The following is a 23,803-nucleotide window of genomic DNA, read 5'->3' as shown; positions in this document are numbered from 1 at the left end:
ATCAACAGTACAACGATTGAAATTTCTTTTGAGAGCCAAATTTTCTAAACTTAAACTATATAGGTAGGTACATTGTTATTAACTTAATTAGGGTACTCCTAAGGCTTAGGAAGAGCCACACTCAAGGGGCCTAAGAGCCACATGTGGCTTGCGAGCCGCAGTTTGCCGACCACGGGCCTAAACTAAAACTCTTAACTCTATTCTAGCTCCAAACCTGCAGGCAACTTCACAGGCCAGGTCCCCTTGCAGGGAATACGCAGAACTGCCCACACCCAGCCCTGCCTTCAGAAAGCAGTGTGTGGGGGCCATTTTCTAGGAAACCAGACACGTTTTCTTCCTTCCCAGCTGCTGGAATATGCCTTACACATCAAAAGAGTATGTGCAGAATACCCCTACCTTTCCCACACTCCTACACTTTTCTAGATCATCTCATACAAATAGTTCTTAATGATCCACCTCAACCCGGAAGCCTTCCCAGACTTCCTTAGGCTTTATACTTTCTGGACCCCAAATGCCACTGACCAACAAGATGGCTTACTCCTTTGTTTGCAGGTAGTTGTCTGGTTCTAAATCATTAACCTGTACTTGTATACACTCTATCATGCTGTTCTCAATCTGCACAGTGTCATTTCTGAGACTACCTTTGCTTTTGAAGATGAAGTATACTGAAAGATAAAGCTACATACAAAGTATGTTGAAAGACGAGCACAGAGAAGTCAGGCACAGAGCATACCTGGTTTATCAGCAGGTGGAGTCAGCAAGTCCCGAATTTGAGGGTCCTTGATTCCTACTGCCCACCGAAGATCAAGGGTCCTGAGAAGGGGGCAGCTGGAGGTGCTGAGGGCAGAGACTGCAGACCAGGAACAGCCGGCTAGGAGAAGGTCTTTCAGTCCTGCAACGGAAGAAAATACATATACAATAATATATACTCTATCAGCACATCCAAAGCCTTTACTAGCAGCTGATCTGACTAAGGTAAATGGATTCCCAGTCTAATGAGAGAGAGAGACTATGTCCTTATCTTATCCTAGTAATCCAGCTCAAAGATTCCTATGAGCACTCTCCTTTATTAGCTTTGGTGGTAAAACCAATTCCTTAGTTCCTACCAGAGCAATGCAAACGTGACTTTCTGTCTTTCTAAAACCCCAAAATGCTGAAAGGAATAGGTCAGCTGTGGGCAAACTACGGCCCGCGGGCCGGATCCGGCCCATTTGAAATGAATAAAACTAAAAAAAAAAAAAGACCGTACCCTTTTATGTAATGTTTACTTTGAATTTATATTAGTTCACACAAACACTCCATCCATGCTTTTGTTCCGGCCCTCCGGTCCAGTTTAAGAACCCATTGTGGCCCTTGAGTCAAAAAGTTTGCCCACCCCTGGAATAGGTCCTTACAAGGAGCTGATCAAAGCAACATCTTATTCAAGTTCCCTCTTCAGTAGCCATGCTGAGGAGAGCCTTAGCACTGGCAGCAGTACCTGATCCCATCCTTCTCGCTGTCCAGTGCAGTGATTGGTCTGCCAGTTCAGAGTGGTGCCTGGGGACTAGCAGTTAAGGTGACCCTGAGTAAATCTCTTGCTAAGCAGAAAGGCAACTATGGTATGGGACTGCTGCCCTAAAACACTGCTGCCAACAAAGCAGCTTTCCCTGCCCACTACTGGGGCCCTGGAAGAACAGTGGCAGGGCTGCTCACCTGGCAGCCTATTGACGAGCCATGTCAGTTGTTTTTTAGAGATGTTGGTCCAACTGAGGTCAAGGCTAACTGGCTGCCTCTTGATGATACCACTGAGAGCTTGGGGTACAATAGCCTTACACCTACTCAAGTCAATTTTTGTCCAAAGTCTCTTGTCGCAGCACCTGTGACAGAAGGAAAGAGAAAAAGCTGTCAATAACTCAATATCCCTTGTTAGAGTAACTTCCATCACAGGCTGCTGGAGGCTTCTGGGAAAAGCAGGGCATCTGGAGGGTCTCTCTCCCTGGGTTCTACAAGCTTACAAGATCATGCCTGTTGTATTTTCCCTGTGAGAATAGGGCTTGTCCTCTATGGCAACCATACAGAGATTAAATGATGGATAACCTGACCAGTTCACCTTGATTTACTCTGGATGGGCTGAGAACACAGTAAACAGTAAGCCCTCATTTGCACTAAAATGGTACGGCTTCTACCAAAGTGGATATAAGGCAGTGGTTCTCAACCTTCTGGCCCTTTAAACACAGTTCCTCATGTTGTGACCCAACCATAAAATTATTTTCGTTGCTAATTCATAATTCATAACTGTAATGTTGCTACTGTTATGAATCGTATGGTCTTAGGTGACCCCTGTGAAAGGGTCGTTCGACCGCCAAAGGGGTCGCGACCCATAGGTTGAGAACCGCTGATGGAATATTAAAAAAATATCTTGACTTCTTACTGCCTGAAGCTAGGACTGACTATATTCTTTCCCTTGTCAATCACTCCCAGCTGCCTGGAGATGCAGGTATATCCACAGTTCATCCTACCTTAAGCTCTAGAAAGAGTCCACTATTGTATCAAGCCAAAAGAGGCTCTTTATGACTAGGCCTGGAGAGTTCTTTCCCACCCTGGGTTTCTGCCTCAGTGCTATCTCTACATTTTCTAGCCAGTCCAGACCAGAACTGAGAGGACAGCCTTTCCATTGCAATCTGCTAGTCCATAGGCCACAAATACTGCTGCCACATGCAGGCTTCTATTTAATATTTTACAGTGCCTGTTCCCTCAGCCCGGCTCAGAGTCTAGCTGACAGCAGAAGGGGAGACAGCACATAATGGGAATCTTATGTGATTTGGCCTAAAAACAAGGGAAAGAGCCAGGCAGGCCCACTAGCCCTACAAAGAGAAATATTAGGAGAATTTGTGTAGCTCACATATTCAGATTTGGGAAATAAGCTTGTGTTTGTGAAGAATGGGGTCTTTATTTCAAGACTGAAAAAAACTTCACCAATGGCATATGAAACTTTTCTGGCAGAAACAAGCAGCTTACCTAAAGCGGTGGATCTCAGACTTGAATGTGTACCAGAACTCCTGGAGGACTTAAGAACAGACTGACCGGCCCTATCCCCGGAGGTTCTGTTAGGTGGTCTGAGATGGGCCCTGAGAACTTGCATTCTAACGAGGTCCCAGGTGATGCCACTGGTTTGGGCATCATCTCTGAGAACTACCCAGATATGAAGGGTATGTCCTAGGGTTCAGAAGCTTGAGGAAAATTAGTGTCCTATGAAAATCTTTGATCATCATCGCTAGGGAACCCCCCCCCCCCCCCAAGTTTCTTAATGTTTAACTTGAGAAGAAACTGTTGGCCTCATTAAGGACAACTAAGTCTCAGGAAACTTTAAAACTGGACCCTGCTTGCTGGAAAAAGCAATTCTGGTCCAGATTTTGGGAATAAGAATTAAAACTAGAAAACTGTGAGCACCTTCAAATTTTTTGAAAACCATGCCCACCTCTCCCATTAGAGAGGTAACTGAGCAGACAATTATTGGGTGTCATCTGTCTCCAAGACCAGGAGAGTGACTGGCACATCAGAGGCTCTCAACAAATAAGTGACTAGTTTCACTGACTTGCGGGGAAACATATGACTGAAGTTTTTGCACAAACTACAGATCTATCCCCCAAACCAGTTTCCTACACCAAGTAAAGAGAGATGGAAAAGTATGGATAAGGGAGAGGAGGCAAAGGGTCAAATTTCCTTCATGTACTCAAGTGCCCACATCTTGAACAAGACCCCAGTCTGGGGAACAGACTAGATTGATTCAATCTTTTAGGTCCCCACAAGCCTCCAGATGCCAAATCACATGCTTGTCTCATTTGAAAAATCTGCCACCTACTCCCATACCCCTAGTCCTGATCCCTGTATCCCTGCTCACCATTTATACCACGTCTTGCACACTCGCATACATTCACAAAGTTCTCTGCGGCTGAGGTAGCGGAAGACAGACATCCAGACCTCCCGCTGCATCCAGCTTTCGTCTCCATCCTGAGCCCAACTGCCCCGGCCATTCAGCCTGGCTGCACCCCCCTCCTCTGCACTGTCATCTTCCTCCTCCTCATCCTCCTCCTCCTCTTCCTCTCCCCCCAGCCCCTCCTCATCCCCACGCTGGGGGGTTCGGGCTGGGCAGTGCTGCACTAGCACGCGGGGGGAATGGCGAAGGTTGGCAGAGGAGGCCGTGATGGCCTGCAGCTTGGGCACAATGGATGTCCCGTGGAGCTCTTTGGTGGGCCTCTGCAGCGTGACAGTGAGGTACGATCCCCGGATCTTGGCTTTCTCAACTTCAGACAGCTCCTTTTTGCCGCTGGGATTGTTCTCCTTTTCCCGTACCATGGTGCGCTCTGTGGCCTGTAGCCGCAGCAACTGCCGCCGTTTGAAGCGCTCATCGCGGCTGGCACTGTGGTGGTCGCTGGGGCCAGCCCCAGGGGATGACCGAGTCACCATACCCCGGGGGGAAACCGGGTCATGGATGAGCTGTAGCATGGAAGTGGGTGAGTGAGGCGGGGGTGTGAGGGGCTCGTCACAGCTCCGCAGGGGCCGCAGGACTTTGGCTTGCACAGCTTCTTCATCACTCTCTTCCATCTTCCGCTTCTATAAAACAGGCCCAAAAAAGCCACATCAGTGCCTCCCTGTTGTTGTCAGGGGACTAGAGAGAAGACAGATCACTGCTTTTCTATGGAGAAAAGTATCAAGAGATGCTTCTGGTGGAAGAAAAGAGATGCTAGTGGTGAAAGAAAAGAGGCCTCCATTCACCATTTGGACTAGGATGCAAAACCTGAGAGTAGTCAACACAACAGACCTTCAGCTCCACCAGTGTCTGAGCTTGCCTCTACCAGTCTGCTGCTTCCACTCAGCACCCCACCCTATCCCTAGAGACCAAGGGCAGATACGAGACAAAGCAGAGAATGAGAAAGAACCTCTGTGAGAAACCACACTGTTCCCAGAGGAATCTGCTCTGGATGGAAATGAGGAATTCAGGTTGGGTGAAGACAACCTTCCATAAAGGAACACAACCTCATCCCATGCCACCTGTGCTCTCCAGCCGCTTGTCCCTTTCTGGAGGCCACCTTGGCTATGTTGCGATAAAGCCTAATTAACATGTTTCACTAGATTGATTTTCGTGAAGGAGAAGCAATAATCCTCCTCCTTTTTATCCTCACGTTTTTAGTACACTATGGTTGGAAGAGAATAACCACCTTTTGGGTGTTGGCTTTTACCATACATCAGAAGGTGAAACTAAAATACAGCACCTGGCAACCCATCTGCTACAGCAGGGAAGTAAACACCCACCACAACCAGTAAAGACAAATGTAAAATCTGCTAGTATAAAAACTTGTTCCTAGTCCTGTCCTGGTAGCTCAGTTGTTAAAGCATTGTACCGATGCGCCAAGGTTGTGGATTCGATCCCCAGTCAGGGCACATGCAAGAATCAATCAGTGAATGCATAAATAAGTGGATCAACAAATCAATGTTTTTCTCTCTCCCTCATCAATAAATTAAATTAAAAAACAAACAAGCCCGGCCAGAGTGACTCAGTGGTTGTGTGTTGACCTATGAACCAGGAGGTCATTATTCAATTCCCGGTCAGGGCACATGCCCGGAGTGGCCTTGATCCCCAGTGTGGGGCCTACAGGAGGCAGCCTAGTAGTGGTTCTCTCTCATCATTGATGTTTCTATCACTCACTCTCCCTTCCTCCCTGAAATCAATAAAAATATGTATTAAAAACAAAAACAAACAAAAAACCCCCTAAAAAACAAAACAAACCTATTCCTAGTATAAGAACTTGAAATACGGAGAATTCTAGCACTAGTCAACTCTAAAAATCTTTGTCCTCAAAGATATTTAGACTGAAAACTCAACTAACTCACTGCCTAGGGGGAAAGAAATAGAAAGACAAGGACACTTGTCTCCACTCCTACACAGTGCACCTAGAGACCACCAGGGCCCGGATGACAGACACTAGGCCAGCTACCTCTTCTGCATGTGCCCTTAGCAGGTCTTGTCTTGCCGGCCCCAGTAACTAGAGTCCTTTTGGCCCTTTGACATTACTGGTGACCATTGGGCCAGCAACCACAGCTGCTCAGGGCCAAGGTCATGGGGCTGGTCTCCTCTGGGGGAGGGGCTGCCTCTGTAGGACACATTTGGGCCTATGGGCAGGCTTTCTGTGAGCACAAAGGTGAAGATGACAAAAATGTGAACCTGCTTAACTGGAAACTCCAGCACACCACTGTATTTCCCAGCTGCCTCAGATCTCTGCTAAAGTTTCACTCCACAGCAACCCTGCTCAAACAGCCCAGCTGTGGTTCCTCTTTTTCTAGGACCCCAGATTGTATAAGAACCTCAGCCATTTGCAGACCCCAAGTGGAACAATATTCAATAACACAAAACCAAACATTAAAAACTCAAACAAAAGGCCCAGCCGGCGTGGCTCAGTGGTTGAGCATTGACCTATGAGCCAGGAGGTCATGGTTTGACTGTTGAGGACTCAATCCCCAATGTGGGGCGTGCAGGAGGCAGCCAATCAGTGAGTCTCTCTCATTGATGTTTCTGTCTCGCTCTCCCTCTCCCTTCCTCTCTGAAATCAATAAAAATATATTTAAAAATAAAAATAAAAACTCAAACAAAAGAAAAAATAATTAACCAAAGGAAAAAATATCAAAAAAATTTAAAAAATATCCCTGGATCAGAAAAACCATGTGAATAAAGTTGCAAAGGCAAACATCTTCTAAGCTTGATGCTTCCTTTCTTCTCACAATGCAAATCTGGATAAAGTTCCCTTACCTGGGCTTTCTCTGAGCTGTCCTCCTGGTAGCACTTGGGACACTCCCAGCAATTTGGCAATTCCTCGTTAAGCAACCCCTCTCCATCCATCTATAGGTAGACAGGGATGTTAAAAATCTGTCTCATTACAAAAAAAAAAAAAGCAAAAAAAAAATAAAAAAAAAGCAAAAAAATAAAAAAAAAATAAAATAAATAAAAAATAAAAAAGCCTGTCTCTTAAGCCTCCTTTATTAAACACTAACCACCACATGGTTAGGAAGGACCTTTAAGAGTTACCCATTTCTAAATACATTGGCTCATAAGAGAAAGAGTGAGAGCCATTTAGTCTCACATTAGCCACAGGGAAATGCTACCCTCACTCTTGGTTACTTGATCAGAGTTAGGCTCCATGAGGAAATTCCTAAGAGTCTGGGGTCTCTTCTCTTGACACATATACTCCAGAGGGTCTCATGCCACTTTGAAAAAGGAACTGAACACACAGGAATGGTGCCAGACCCAATCTTAACAGTGGGGCATAGTTAAGACTGCTTGGGTTCAGAGACCAGGGGCCTAGTCTCTGTAGCTCAGTGTTCTCAATGTAAAGTCGGGATAAATAACAATACTCATCTTATAGGGTTGTGATGAAGATTAAATGAATTAAGTATCATGTAAAGTGTTTAGATAAATGCCTGGCATGTAATAAATGCTCCATAATTACCATTATCATTATCGTGGAGATAATATCCTATTTTATTGATTCTAAGATGCTATTTTTCTTGAATCTTTCTGAAATTGGGCTGCTTCTCATAATTAACAGTGTTTTATAATCACTGTCATCCAGGTGCAGTCATGACATAATTGACACCTCTGGGAAGACCAAAAAGTACCAGCACCAATGCTTTTTAGATTTAAAGAAATATAAAGAAATGAGGCAGACCCAACTTCACACAGTTCTTAGAGATTAAACAAGGGAATGCATGGAAACCAGCAGCTCTCCATCTCAACTGCACATCAGAATGATGTAGGAGATATTGAATGCCTCAGCCCAGGTCCAGGCTAGAAGAGTTGACTCAATCTCTGGGATCTGAACTTCCTTATTACTTTTTAAAGCTCCTCAGGTGTGCACTAAGCCTGATACAGACTGAGCACTCATTAAATGTTATTAGCTAATGTTACAACTCTCACTGACTTTTAGGAACTAATATCCAGCGATAGAATCAAGTATGCAACAAAGATGCTTACAGCCATGAAACATTCCAAATCAGACCTGGCAGTTCCATGATGGCCTGGAGACTCCAAACACAGTCTCCAGAGGCCAGAATGTAAGCTCCATGAGGGCAGAAATCTGGACTTTTTTGTGTACTGGTCCTCAAGGCCTAGCACAGTGTCTGACACAGTAGAGATATTTGGATCAGGGGTAGATGTTACATCACTACATGACCCACAGCTTATGGCCCATAATATGGATGCTGGCAGTTTTTGTGACATATATTCCAGTTTCCTCTGTTCCACTGTTTCTTTAGACACTCTATCAGCTGAGACTTCAGTAGCCCCTTAGGCCTCTACTCACCTGGAGGCAGCCAGGATGAACAATCTCATTGCAGATACAGCATTCCATGAGTTTCTTCTCAAAGTCCTGTGTCTCCTCATTTTGATCCACTTCTCCACAGAGGGAGCATGTGACTGAGTGAGGCAGCCTGGGCTACAAGAGGACAAAGACAGAAACCAAGAAAAGAGCAGACTTAGATCCTCATCATTTCAGCTTCCCTTTAACTGAGATGGGCAATTTGGTTCCTGTGACTCTACAGTAAACACGTAGGGAACATGGAGACCAGGTAGAGAAGTGGCTGAGGAAGCAGATAGGGGAGGAATCAAGTAGCTAGAGACCAACAGAGATCAGTTTATTTTCAGTGAACCTGTCCCTGGTCTTGGGGTCCTTTCTTTCCAATCCACTTAAAGAGGGAGGGGACAGATAGCAGTGATTTGCCCTTCAAATGCTGGTCTCTCATTTGAAAACTGGATATGGCTCAAAGATTATATTAGCTAAGTTTTAGTACTGGATGTTCCTTCACAACCCAGGGAGAAAAGGGACAGAGTGAAGAAAGCTAAAAGAGAGAGTAACTTTTTCTTCCCAACTCTCAATAACTCTATATTATGCATATTTCAGTCCCTTTGGCACCACCACCCCTCCCCCAAATTCTTTACCCAGTAGGTCACTCACTGCCAAGCACTGCCGGAGGACACAGGACTGCTTCATACGACCAGGTCCTCCAAACTTCTTCATGTCCCTGCAGTAGTGGCAAACACCACACTCTCCTTGCACACAGGCTTTGCACTTTCGACATCGTACTCGTCTCCGCCTGGCTCCAGACACTATGGGGGAGGCAGCAGCTGGCCTCACAGGTGTTAACCGTGGAGCTGGTTTCATAGTGTGAGGCTTTGTGATGGGGATGGTAGGAACCCGCACCTTTGGCCTGGTGGGGAATTTAAGCTGGGAAGAGAAAGCAGTGAGGTCAAATATATCAGGTAGCTTTAAGGACTAGAGAAGGTAGAAGATTACATGGCTTGGCAAACTATGGCCCAGGGAGAAATCTGCCTGCTGCCTGTTTTTTTTTGTAAGTAAGTTTTACCAGAACACAACGATGCGCAATTGCTTACGTATTGTCTATGGCTGCTTTTATGTGCACTGGCAGAACTGAGAAGTTGCGACAGAGACTGTATAGCCTGCAAAACCTAAAATATTTATCTTTATTATCTACCTATTACCTTTACCAAAAAAGGATGTCAATTCCACCCTAGCTGGTTTGGCTCAGTGGACAGAGAGTCGGCTTGCGGACTGAAGGGTCTCAGGTTCAATTCTGGTCAAGGGCACATGCCTGGGTTGTGGGCTCAATCCCCACTGGGGGGCGTGCAGGAGGCAGCCAATCAATGATTCTCTCTCATCATTGAGGTTTCTATCTCTCTCTCCCTCTTTCTTCCTCTCTTAAAATCAATAAAAAAAAAAATATTTTTAAAAAAAGGTTGCCTATTCCTTCAGACACATCTCTCTCATGCTGTTGAGCTTTCTAGGTACCAGTCACTTCAGGGGCCCTCCAACATTTCCTTATCCTGAATATTACTACTCAGAATATACTCCTCAAGAAGACAGTAAACTACTTGAGGGTGAGGCAGGTCTTGTTCATTTCTGTATTACTCTGAATCCAAGTATAACACCTGTACATAGCAGATGCTCCAATTAACTCAGAAATGACTACATCATTTTGAGGCAACCCGATGTGGCCAAGGAGAGGCCACACGGGACTCCTGCACCTAGGTAGGAGAGACAGTTCTTTAAAGACATCTTTTAGCTACATACCTTTATAGTCCACCTAAACACTCCTAAAACGTGATGGCCCTGCCATTTCAGCTTTGGGAACACCAAAGAAGGGTCAAACTCATGATCAGGATCAGAATGCTATCACTTTTTTTTTTTTAATCACTTATTTTTATGTAATAACTTTGACAAAGGATGATGTGGGGAAAAATTATTCAGGGCCTAACTGAAGATTCATCAAAATTCACAACTGACAATTTATTAGCTAATGGGTAATTCCTATCTTCTCTTTTCAATTTGATAGTGAAAAGTCCAAATTAAGAGGAAACTTGAGAATGTGGTCTCAATTCAACATAGAAACACCCTGGCCTTTAAAATATATATGTAATTATTTTAACCAGTTTTAAATCATTCTGTGAAAATAATTGTGTCACTGGGCCAGAGGATAGGAACTGATCCATTCTGGTGAACAAATGCATACCTTGGCATCCAAACTTGGAGACAGGTCTCCTAGTTGATAGTTTTGTTAAGAGTGTCATCTCCAAAGATAGCCAATTACCCTGACCTAAGAGTCAGAACAAACTGAGGAATGATTTTCCCTTTATATTAACATGCCAAATGCTTCTAGTTGTCCTTTTTTTTTTTTTTTAAATATATTTTATTGATTTTTTACAGAGAGGAAGGGAGAGAGACAGAGAGCCAGAAACATCGATGAGAGAGAAACATCGATCAGTCGCCTCCTGCACATCTCCCACCGGGGACGTGCCTGCAATCCAGGCAGATGCCCCTGACCGGAATCGAACCCGGGACCCTTCAGTCCGCAGGCCGACGCTCCATCCACTGAGCCAAACCGGTTTCGGCTAGTTGTCCTTTTTTCTTCCAGAATAATAATGGTCAGACAGCAAATACTTTAGAACCTGAAGGTCAAGAAGAATAGTTTCTTACCTTATCCCTTTTTGGCCACTGTACTATAGGGACTCCAGTGAGGGCTAACTTGGGATCACTGTTGGCAAGCTCCTCCAGCAAAACCTAAGGGTAGGATAGAAGAAAAGAGGGCACAGTGAACAAAGAGTAGATCACTCCTTAGCCTCACTCCCCACAAGCACCAAGGGAAGGCCAGGGAATCAGCTGTTTCTATTTTCACTTCACATAGACTAGCTGCAGAACAAGTAAATCAAAATGAAAGGGAAAACTTAAACTAGTACAATACTGTCAAAACTTTTATCTTTGTTCCCAACCTGGTTCTTGTGTATTGCACTATACTGTTGACACTTTCACTGAAGCAGCTAGCTAGCTACCCTGGTGACAAGTGTTTCTTGTCACATAGTTCTACATGTGACAGTAAAACTTTACTTCACCCTTTTACTTTTCCATACCAGTTAATGAATACTGCCAGATAGTAAATACTGACTTCAATTTGCAGATGTCAGCAAAATGGCAACAACAACAACAAAGGCTAATACTGAATTAATAATATGAACAGCAGAGTCTTAATATCTAGCTCAACCCAGGGCTCTGTTCTTCTAAGGCTGATTACAGAAATCTCAATCTTAAATCTCTCTCTCTTACACACACACACACACACACACACACGGTCAATTATTTGCCTTTATTCCTATAAATAGGGCAGGAACAATCTTAGGGACAATAGTTCTCTCATGGCTTTAACCAATCTAGTTCGAATGACTTAAGGAATAATACCACAGTAAGAAACTGCCACTTAAGTGAATCACACTGGTTGAGTGTTATTTTGAAACCTTTTAAGTTTTATAGACAGAAATTTCTGAATTCCAAACCTAGCAGGATGAAATCCCTCTGACCTCATAAATCTTAAAGTAATGACACCAGCAAAAGAACACAAATCCAGAAGACAAGTGACATGATTTCCTTAGGTGAATATAGGATATTAACTGTTTAGAGAAAACTAAACTTTGATCCTGGACAGGTCAGTATGCTTGGGCCACCTTTAATAATCACTCTCATAACCTTGTGGGCTCTCTGCCTAGAGACCAAAACTTTCTGAAGCACGAGGCATTTCCTTACCAAGCATTTTCTTTCTGAACCTAAGGATCACGTTCCAAATCCCAGAGTTGGGACTCAGAAAGACCCTTTAACTCATACCCATGAAGCTTCCCTATTAAGATCCCCCTTTGCCAAGCCTCCAGATGCCTTTCCCCCTCCCCCAAACTGATTTCATTTCCAGCCGTTTTATTTACTCTGAGTTGCTATGGCACCCTATTCTGGAGCCTCCTGTTAGTACCACACTGCGTAGGGGTAAAGAGGCAGGGTGCGGTGCCTCATGGGACAAGACTGGTATGGGCTGTAATCTCCCTGGGGTGAAAATTTCAGGTCCATTCAAAATGTGTGCTAGAGAATGCACAGCTCCCCTCCCCCACTTCGCACTGCTGAGGAGTAGGACTCTGCCCATTTCCTCTCCCCGAGAGCTCAGAGCTGTCCACAAATAGGGACTTTCCACTTTCGGCAAAACAAACGGCACAGAGAGATCCGCGACTGTTTGACTGTTTAAGAGTAGAAAAGGAGCCTAACTGTTCACCAAAAGCAGTCTAGTGCTACCAGCAAGATTTTTGTGGGGAACAGGGTAGGTGGAGAAACTGTGTAGGGTGGGGAGGAAGTGGGAGGAGGGGGGCTGTTAACACATACAGACTCAGTTACTGGGGTCTGTGTGGGTGTGGAGGGAAATGCAGATTGCCTTCCAAGCCTTATTTTGCTGGGGCCATACAACCAAGCACACCCTGTTTTCATGGAAAAAGACAGACTCCAGCTGAGGCCCTTCATGAAACCATATAAAGAAGCCACCAACCTTCACCAGAGGGGGTTTGGGACAGGGAGCGGGGGCGGAATGCAGAAAGGCTAACGCCTATCTAGAATCCTGGTTTTAAGGAGAACATTCAAACACAAGCCTACACCCCACACAGCACAGGAAGGGGAAGAGAACAGCGACGTCTGGGCAGAGAAGGGGAATGGATTCCCAAAAGCCAAGCGACCCAATTCAGAAGCACATCCCACAAGGCGAGGGAACAAGTGCAATGACGGCTCCACCAACACGAAGTAACCTAAGCATTGTCTCGGACTCGCCCAGCAGACAGTCCTTCAGCCTTTTCGCCGAAGTCCCCACAGTTAAACACACCCTGAACCAGGAAGGGTTTGCCGCCCGCCCGCCCGCCCGCCCGCCTGACCTTGTGTTTCTCGTCCCTCTGGAGTGCTGAGGCTTTTGGTTGAAGTTTCCCCAGCGTCTTTGTTTTGTTTCCTGTATTGGAAGTTGTGCTGAAGGAGTTAGGTTTTCTGCCTCTTGGAAAATCCAATTTAATTGAAAATTCTGAAATCTCCCAGAGTACATAAGGCAGGACAGTCCAGGCTACCCAGAGGGAGCAGTGTGCAGCGCTCAGACCTCCTTCCAGAGACCTTCAGCTCAGCCGCGGCTTCCTCTGCCTGCGAACAATGCTGCTGCGTCACCCACATGCAGCTCCCAGAAATGCTTTGCAACGGAAGATGGCAGGGGGGGTGGGGTGGGGGGAGCTGGGCTCGCCAGCAGAGGGCCCAGGCAGCCTGCTGCAGAGTCGGGAGGGAGGTGCTCTTCAAGCCTCTCTTCCTGGCCATTGGAGGAGAGCCTGCCCGAGGAGCTGGGCCGAGCACCGCCCTCCTGCTCCCTCCCACCGCCACTGCAATAGGAGAACCAGGGGTGGCCCGAGGGCGCTGCTGGCCGACTTTGGCAGGCGCCAGCCAGAGGGAGGGAAAGCTTTAACCCATTCGGCATCTGGTCCCCCATTAGTCCTTGTATCAGTCCACACCCTTCCCTTCAGGGTCACCTCTTATTGTTAGTTAGGCAGCACTCTCCAGATAGCACACACAGGACTCTTCCTGCTCTCTCTCAAGCACAGTGAGTAGCCTGAAGTTCCGCCTCGGGAAGAGCCAGGCGGAAGCGGAGCCGCTCTGCAGGCACCTTCTCTCCCCTTGGATGACTTGCTTCAACTGCCCTCACTGCTGCTCTCCCAGCCCAGAATACAGAACCAGCATACAGGTTTCCAGAAAAACGTTCAGGAATGATACATTCCAATGAATATAGAGATATTCAAAACAATGTGTCTGTTTAACATCAACTGTCTACCACAGATGCCTGCCTCGGGTTGCGACTGGGAGCCACCATGTAAGAGTCATGCCGAGGCAGCTCTTCTGACCAAGTCAAGTTAGCTGAGGTGTGTGTGACCTGAGGTCAGGGAGCCAGCAAATGTGTATTTGCCAGTCTCCTAGGACCTTAACTTATTGTGCTTATTCTGCCCCTCAGATTATTCCACCTTCAGGATACCAGGACTCAGCACATTTCCTAGTCTAGTGGTTTGTCCTGACTGCCTCTTCTTGATTCCCTAGATAAAGCAGCCCCACAATGCTACTTCTAACAGCCATTGAAGTGATGCGCGTCACCCACTCTCCTTGCACCAAATCAGACAGGGGGAAGCTCTGAACAAGCAGTCTCTCAGGCTACAGAGGATCATATTCTGGGTTGAGATTTATGTAATTTTTAATTTTTAAATGTAATCTTTAGACTCTCAGAAATGTAACCTGAGTTTTCTGAAAATTACAGAAGCTGCTTTGAAATAAACATTCCAGGCTACTAAGACCCTAACTCTCACCACTGGGAATTCTTATTTATTCTCAGCATGGTTGTTTCAGTGAGTTTCTAACGCAGTCAGTAGTATAATATTTTCAGGGGCTGCATACTTTAATTTGTATAGTAGTCTGCCAAAGAAAGGAGGGACTTTTGTGCTCTTAGGTGAAGCTCTTCCTGGAAATATTTATATGGTCATTCTATCCTAAATCTCTTCTTTGCACTTATTCTTAAGACTCAAAGACTCAATCAGCCTATGACTTGCTTCAACTGACTTGCTTTCACACTATTATGTGTGAAAAACTTTCCTTATGTGACATCCCTCTAACCAACTGAGCTATCCGGCCAGAGCAGAAAGTGCTTATTTTGATCTTAGTGCTATCTAACTTTAGAGGGTTGATAAAATACAAATACTTAAGGGAAACATGTTACTCTGAAACAAAATACAAGTTCAAGTTGTAGCAAATATAAATTCTGGAAGCCACAGGAAAGAACAAAAACAGATAGGGCACTAGGAAACACTCCAAGTAAGTCTCCAAATCACAAATTAATAGGCCGATCCCCTTCCCCCCCATTAATTCAGAATAAAAGATAGGCAACAAAGATCAGAATTAGCCCTGCCGGTATTGTTCAGTGGTTACAGCGTCGGTCCGTGCACTGGAGGGTCTTGGGTTCGATTACCGGTCAAGGGCACATACCTGGGCATGTGTGATGTACACCCCAGGTTGGAGTACATACAGGAGGCAACCAATTGATGTGTCTCTCTCACATTGATGTTTCTCTTTCTCTCTCTCTCTCAAAAAAAAAAAATTTTTTTAATTGATCTGTTCATTCAAAAAAAATTTTTTTAAAGATCAGATTAAGAAAATGACATTACATAACACAGAAATATAATGGAAATATTTTAAAGAATAAATCTATTTTAACCTACTCTATATACTTTTTTAAAATAAGATTTTAAAATAGATTTTTAGAGAGCAACACTGATGTGAGAATGAAACACTGATTGGATGCCTCCTGCATGTTCCCTACCGGGGATTGAACCTGGAACCCGGGGAATATGCCCTGACCAGGAATCAAACTGGCAACCTTTTGGTGCACAGGACAACACCTGACCAACTAAGCCACACTTGGCCAGGGCTAACCTATATGCCTTGTAACTGAGTTAAATTATTTAAAACTTTCTACTCAGTAAGAATGTGAATTATTATAAATGTATTGATAGTAAGAATTGCAAATGAAATTTTATTTATACAGGCTGCTTTTCCCCACTCCTAATCTGGTTTACTGGATTAAGATCTAATTATACTGGGTCCTCTACCAGTTATTCTCTTTATTAATATCAGACAAAGAAAATTTCTAATCAGTGCTTCTGTATTTATTTGTAACCATAACTCTGGCTTCAATCCCATCATACCCCTGGGATGGAGTCTAGGGTAAATTTTTAGACCTTAATTACAAAATAAAATGTTAGAATTTTAGATCGGAGCAGCAGTAGCCTATTGAACCACAAAGTACAGTTTTCAAATTTATAAATTCAGAGCTTTTACCATCTATATAATGTTGTAGTAATCAATTTGTATCATCTAACAGGCAAGTTTATTAACTGGTGAATTAAGAAGACTGACACCTCCTTCCCCCAGGACAGAATCTACCACTGGACCTTCCCTGAGTGCTCTCAGTGCCCTCTACCATGCACAGCACCTGTGAACCTAGAATGCACTTACTTTCTTAGCCCACTTTAATGCCATTCCACCACTGGACTGTAAGCCCCTTGAGGGCTGAGTCCTTGACATGTTTGCATATTTATTCCAACACTAAGCATGATTCCTGGCACCGAGTACGCATCGTTCAAAGTAGCAAAATAAATGAATTTCAAAGATTTGTAATATCTAATTTTTTTCTGTAATAATACTATTTGTTAAGTACTTTACTAACATCATTAATTTTCATAACAGCCCCACTGAGGTAGATGTTATTTATAGAGGAAAAACAGGCTTTGCCCTCAAAGTCAAATGGTTGCCAAGCTTATCTACTAGTAAATGCTTTAAGAGCAAACAGGAAAATAGAAAAATATTCAACAACACTGAATTTTTCTTTAAGTGAGTTAGGCATATGCGTACGTTAGTTTTTTAAATCCTCACCCGAGAATATTTTTTCCATTGATTTTCAGAGAGAGTGGGAGAGAGAGGGAAAGACAGAGAGAAATATCGACGTAAGAGAAACACATCGATTGGTTGTCTCCTGTAGGCGCCCCGGCCAGGGCCAGGACAGGGAGAAGCCTGCAACCAAGGTAGGTTCCCTTGACCAGAATCGAACCAGTGACCCTTCGGTCTGCAGGCTGATGCTCTATCCACTGAGCCAAACCAACTAGGGCTATATGAATATATTAAAAGCTTCTTTTTGCAGATATTAAGATCTCTTTTATTAGCAAAACAAACACAAACAAAACAATAAAGTCTGATTAAAACTCAGTCTTCCAGCTGACTCCCACCACCTTGCCGTGACCCTCTGTCAGCAGTTGATGTGCCCTCCTCTGCCCCCCCAACAAACGTACAAAGAGACTCTTTTTCCTACATTAATGGGACTGTTCTATACACACTGCTCCAGGTCCTGCCTCTTTATTCAGCGTCTATCCAGGACACAACTTCTCAAGTTTAGAAATATGAAATATCTCACAGGAGGAGAGAACTCCATTCTAATTTTAGTCTACTTTTAGGATTCAAGGTTATCCACACACCTCTTAATCAGAACTTTACACATACTGATTACTTTCCCTTGAACCTTACCATTAAGTCAACACTTTTTAATGCCCCATTTTCATCGAATCCCCTTCCAACTCTATATTCTATGATTTGCTCTTCATCACTGTAGAACTTAACATTTTGGCATCTTCAAAGCCCTTTTACCACATCACTAAAACTGACTTCTTCCAGAGAATATGTTTATGAACATCTCAACTCACCACTTTTTTTCTCCTCTCTTCTGCCAGTTATTTGTGGCTCTCAACAAAACCAATAGGCTACAACAAAAACCAATCCTTTCCTCTGCAGGAAGGGTAAACGAAGCTTGCTTCTGTCGTCCACTGCAGTGTAGCCTTCTGTGCTACAAACACTAAGTTCTCTAGCACTACAGTCTCTAGTTGTATAGTTATTCGGCACTTAACCAACCCAATGCTTTTTTTCTTCAGATTTTCAAATTATTCAAGCTCCAAACTCACTATTATCTGAAGCTCAGATTAAATATAGTCAAACGTAGGAATAATTAATTCATTTGATCTTTTTTAAAAAACATTTCATTGATATCAGAGAGGGAGATGGAGAGAGAGAGATAAATATCAATGATGAGAGAATCATTAATTGGCTGCCTCCTGCATGACCCACACAGGGGATCGAGCCCATAACTTGGGCATATGCCCAGACCGGGAATTGAACCTGTGACCTCCTGGTTCATAGGTTGACGCTCAACCACTGTTGCCACGCTGACCGGGCAATTAATTCGATCTTAAGTTAAAGTACCTGCAGAGCTGGGATCTGAAGCTGTTGTCTTCTGATTATGATTATGGTATTGGGTAAACAAAAGAAGTTGTGGAAAAGCCTCTGCAGGGGAAATTCAAACATTGTCAGCCTATGGAGTCATCTTACTGTCGATTCGTTCCTCATGCTCTAGTCTCTGTGCCCTTCTATCTTAGCCAGCAATGGCAGCCATGTTTCTCATGATTCCTGATAAACTAAGGATGCTCTCTCTAGACCAGCGGTTCTCAACCTGTGGGTCGCGACCCCTTTGGCGGTCGAACGACCCTTTCACAGGGGTCGCCTAAGACCATCCTGCATATCAGATATTTACATTACAATTTATAACAGTAGCAACATTACAGTTATGAAGTAGCAATGAAAATAATTTTATGGTTGGGTCACAACATGAGGAACTGTATTTAAAGGGCCAGAAGGTTGAGAACCACTGCTCTAGACACTTTTATAATGCTAAGAGTCCTCTTTAAATGTATCATCTAAACTCATTGCCCTTCTAGCAGCCTCCTTTTACATTGCTTAATATTTGAACCAAATCTTTCTTAATTTTCCCTTACCACTCTGCTTCCTCTACTTTGGTAAGAGAGTTTGCCTATTTCGATCATGATACTTGATCTTGTATAAATGATTAGCAGATTATAATATGGCTTCCTACAACTAGATTCTGGACATCACTATAGACATCCCTTAGGATTGAAAAGATATTTCTCTTTTTCATGAATCAGAAATACCCAGAACAAAAGAATGTCAGTGAGATATAAATTTAGAAATCTTTCTTCTTAGGGTTCTTAAAGGCAATTATACAAATTACTAAGTTCACAAAGTCATAATTTTATGTTTCCCACATGTATCCAAGATGGAATGGTTACATATAAAAAAAAAAAAAAATTCTGGCCCTAGCTGGTTTGGCTCAGTGGATAGAGCGTCGGCCTGCGGACTAAAGGGTCCCGGGTTCGATTCCGGTCAAGGGCACATACCCAGGTTGTGGGATCAATCCCTAGTTGGGGGCGTGCAGGAGGCAGCCAATCAATGAGTCTCTCTCATCATTGATGTTTTTACTCTCTCTTCCTCTCTGAAATCAATAAAAAAATATATTTAAAAAAACCCCACAAACTTCTGTAGAAAAAAAAGAAAGACATTACACTCAAATTCTCAGGAAAATATACTTATATGTGTCCGAACACAATGGAAAAGAAAGAAACTAAGTGTCCTTTAATTACTTAAGGATGGGAAGTGAGTCTGGAAATTTATGGCTATGTTTGCTTTGTGCTATGCATTAATCATTATAGAAACAGGACTGCACCTACCTCGAACTTTGTCATTTCCTCCCCTAAATACAAGGTAAAGTGACGCCACTTGCCTCTTCTAGAGCAAACCTTATAAAACCAAACTATAAAACCAATTGTCCAGGGAGAGAACCAACTTCACCAGGTTAGACTTTTAGCCTCTCTAAATTTTTACCTTTTTACTGAGGCATAAACAATAAGATATAATGAAAATGTCAATCATATAAAGAAAAAAAGTTCAGGTCCTATTCCAGTCTTTGGAATTCTTTCCTGAGGTAGCTGCAAAAGGTTGGAAGCACTTCAGTTGGTTAGTGGTGACCAAAGAAAAACTTGAATCAGTAATCAGAGATGGAAAAAAAACCCTAGTATGAGATATTTAGCCCATCTATCTTAAGGTGACAGAATTATTCCCTATAATCCTTCTGAGGCTTAAAATAATCTATGACAGTCTTTAAAAATAACACTTACTACAAATTGTGAGTTAGCTTTCTAATACACATACCCATGCCCTGCAACCAAGACACAGTTCCAGATACTGACTTAAATTGTTATTCCCAGCTTTACATTTTTTGTTGTTCATTTTAATGGCTACATATGAGAAAATACCTAAAAGAGCTCCCTCCAGTTCAAAAGGCTCAAATCTGGATCCCTTAAAAATAAACTCATTTTGCCCAGCTAGCATGGTTCAGTGGTTGAGCGTCGACGTATGAACCACAGTTCAATTCCTGGTCAGGGCGCATGCACAGGTTGTGGGCTCAGTCCCCAGTAGAAAGCATGCAGGAGGCAGCAGATCAATGATTCTCTCTTATCATTGATGTTTCTCTCTCTCTCCCCTCCCTTCCTCTCTGAAATCAATAAAAATATCTAAAAAATAAGAACATATTTAAAAAAACACAAACTCATTTCTTTGAGACCAACACATGAGGCATGGGAAAGGCTTTCAAGATTACTAATACCGGGAGATCTCTCTCTCTTTTTTTAAAAAAAAATATTTTTATTGATTCAGAGAGGAAGGGAGAAGGAGAGATAGAAACATCAATGATGAGAGAGAGTCACTGACTGGCTGCCTTCTGCACGCCCCCCACTGGGGATCTAGCCCGCAACCAGGTATATGCCCTTGACTGGAATCGAACCTGGGACCCTCCAGTCCGCTGGCTGACACTTTATCCACTGAGCCAAACCAGCTAGGGCTGGGAGATCTCTTGGAAAAAAAGAGAAAGATATACAACATGAAGAAACTTGATATAATAGGTTGCATTATATTTAAAATGATATTTTTTAAAAAGTTGCCCTATATATTTATGTCTTCCCACTAGATAAATTTGAAACTAAATATGCTAAACCTACTTAATATAACCCAACATAAAATAATTTCTTTCTTCTGCTTGGGGTAAGACTGTTAGACATTGTTACTGGCCACTTTTGTTCTGAAATAGGCCTGTTTATCTGAGGGTAACTTAAGTTTAAAGTAATATTTCAACAGGCACCTCTTTTTTTCTTAATATAAACACTTTCTCAGGCTCTTCTTTATTTTTATGATCAGCCTGCAATTTTTGTTTTTAAGACTAAATTTAAGTCCTGATGATACAAATATTAGTATTTTCACAACAGGCACCTCTTTTTAGGAACTAAAACACTATGCAGTACAAACTTGTACAAAATTTCTCAGAATCCAGAAATTGACAGCTCTAGTCAGATCAGTAGCGGTCGTACAACACAACCAACTCTTACCTTTACGTCAGCAATAAGAGCATCTTCATCTTCTATCCCTGTAGGGACACATTTCTTGTGTAGTGGCAGAGACTCCAACTTGTCTACAAGGCAGCGAAGGCCTTCGAGCTCAAAATGGGTCAGATGCACCTGCCTGTCCTTTCGGGGACTACACTGGGGATCCCACACTTGGCCATTGTGGGAGCCCCGGCTAGAGTCAGATGATGAATCTCCAGACAAGCTTTTCTTCAGACTTGGAAGACTTCGGCAGGTTTTGCCCAGTCCATCATAATCCAGGTTGACCCCATTGGCTACAGGGCTAGTGAGGACCGAACGCCTACTACTCAAGCGCCGGGGTTCTCGATCCACTGCTTCTTCATCTCCATTTCCAGATTCCAACCCATTTAACTCCAAATCTGTTGGTATGAAAAAAAAATGCAGTAAGAACAAGCCACTTGGCCATGTGATCAATGAGAGAAATAGGCAGCATAGGAGGGGCCTTCAAGTTATAAATAATGAAGTTGTAACATGTTTAAAATGGTCTCTCCTTATTCCAACACCCATATGTCCACTGTTAAAAATCACAGCTATAGGATTTTCAGAAGATTGAGAAGAGCCCGGTTTTGTGTGCTAAAAATAAGTTACCTATGAAAATTATTGTAAATTAATTTCAAGTTCAAACTCAAATTTGGGGTTATGATTTAATTATCTTTTTAAAAAGTAGACAGTGTGAAGCACATACTAGTATACTTAAAAAGTAGTTTTGTAAACTAAGAATTGAGTTACTATGAGACCCACGAATCCATCATCTGGGTATCTGCCCCCCAAATTTGTAAACATTTATTCATAAAGACATTTGTAATCCCTATGCTCATTGCTGCATTATTCACCATAGCCAAGACATGGAAACAATCTAAGTGTCCTTAGATGGATGACTGGATAAAGATGTGGTACATACAATGAAATACTACTTAGCCATATATATGTGGGATATGAAGCTGAAAGCAATAAACAAACAAGCTCAGACATAGACAACAGTATGGTGGTGACCAGAGGAGAGGGGAAGGGGGGTGAGAGGAAGATGAAGAGTGTAGAGAGGGCCAAGTATATGGTGATGGAAGATGATATGACTTTGGGTAGTGGGCACATAATGTAATATACAAGTCATGTATCACAGAAATGTACAATTGAAACCTATGACACTATTAACCAATATTATCCCAATATATTTTATAAATTTTTTTAAAAAAGTAAGACACATACCAGAAAATTGATTCCTTTCTTGAGGAATGAAGTAATAACAAACTCAGACAGAGATCCAGAATATTTCATTTAGCCTAGTAATTCACATCTGGGTAGGAGATCAGCTGTTAACCAGCATTCAACTCCAATGACTAAATTTGGTATTTTCAGGTAGATAAGTAAAACAAACAAACAAACAAACAAAAAAACAGAAAAAACCCCACAAAAAACCATTGAGCAACAGCCTGCTGAATATTCTTGGCCACACCCTCAATCCTGTAGGGTGTCTTGAAAGTTTGTATAGGCAGAAAACTTACCCATGCTGAGGGACTCTTTCTGAAATTCCTTGGTTAGGTGGGAGCGGTTGGTTATACAGTACACATAGCGCTCCAACACATACCAACACATCTCATAGTAGAATGGATAGCGAAACTTATTTGGAACCTACAGAAGCAAAATAATGAGAAAAGAAAGTTAATATCAACTTTAAAAGCGAGTTAAATAACTATATCACTGCAATAATTAATCTAGAAAAAACTCTCTAGTCAACCTGAAAACCCAGGCTGGCATTTTCTATCTGACAACCTAGAAAATGTTGATCTTGGGAAACAATCACAAAAGATAAATGGTACTTGGAAAGACCATTCAGAACAACCAAAAAACTGTCATTATTTATAACTTCTGAGTAGGAAAGCATCAAAAAGAAGTTCTGAGACAGAGAGTTACCATGTAAGACACAATATACTTAATTGAGAAAACTGTTTTAGGGTTCTTAGAATACAAAGGCATGTCAAGCATCTGGCCTTTACTATAGTTCTACCCTGAATAAGAAGGCCATGGAATAAAGAATCTAATGGAAAAACAGAACATGAAATTAAGTTATATGTTTTCATTATGTCCTTACATCTATGAAAGTATAATTAGAGACTCATTTTCTAGCTATATCCAGTCCATGACACAAGACTGAATATTTTCCCTGCTATCAACTCTCAGCTTGCCTGTCTTGCACTTTGTAGTTTGCCAAGATGTTACGTCCACAAATCAAGATTACTGTTCCACATGGCCTAATCAGTCACTATCTTTGTTTTCTTTCCATTTTCCCAAAAAGTGGCATGAAATTATTCCAGCTAAATAATAATAAAAAGAATAGTCCTTTAGATCTACCAAAGCCAAGGAAAAGGCAAATCAGTATGTATTATTCAGTGAAGACCAGTGATGGGGACTATCCTAAATATAGTTTGTTGTTTTCATTTAGAGAGGCCACCTTTCAGAAGAATAAGCAAAACATCATGTTAAAGACTGTTCTAAATATGCAACTCCTGAGAATAAGTTCCC

At 42.8% G+C, this 23,803-nt stretch overlaps 1 protein-coding gene across 5 annotated transcripts in view; it reads right to left on the bottom strand.

Annotated features, from left to right (window-relative positions):
* KDM2A (lysine (K)-specific demethylase 2A) overlaps window positions 1–23,803 on the bottom strand; it is an 83,586-nt gene that overhangs the window by 3,792 nt on the left and 55,991 nt on the right. For 4 of the 5 annotated variants that reach the window (XM_005864319.2, XM_005864317.2, XM_014538093.1 and 1 more), the window contains 9 exons: window positions 22,786–22,912; window positions 21,248–21,642; window positions 11,022–11,105; window positions 8,985–9,254; window positions 8,334–8,465; window positions 6,785–6,874; window positions 3,881–4,593; window positions 1,693–1,856; window positions 734–892 (listed from right to left, as the gene is read on the bottom strand). In XM_005864319.2, the coding sequence (XP_005864381.1) occupies window positions 734–892; window positions 1,693–1,856; window positions 3,881–4,593; window positions 6,785–6,874; window positions 8,334–8,465; window positions 8,985–9,254; window positions 11,022–11,105; window positions 21,248–21,642; window positions 22,786–22,912 (2,134 nt within the window). The remainder of the gene's footprint in view (window positions 1–733; window positions 893–1,692; window positions 1,857–3,880; window positions 4,594–6,784; window positions 6,875–8,333; window positions 8,466–8,984; window positions 9,255–11,021; window positions 11,106–21,247; window positions 21,643–22,785; window positions 22,913–23,803) is intronic. The other variant, XM_005864320.2, reaches the window with a different exon arrangement.

This window comes from Myotis brandtii, unplaced genomic scaffold (genome assembly GCF_000412655.1).
Source record: "Myotis brandtii unplaced genomic scaffold, ASM41265v1 scaffold187, whole genome shotgun sequence".
NCBI lineage: Eukaryota > Metazoa > Chordata > Mammalia > Chiroptera > Vespertilionidae > Myotis > Myotis brandtii.
This window is presented reverse-complemented; position numbering and strand designations above follow the sequence as displayed.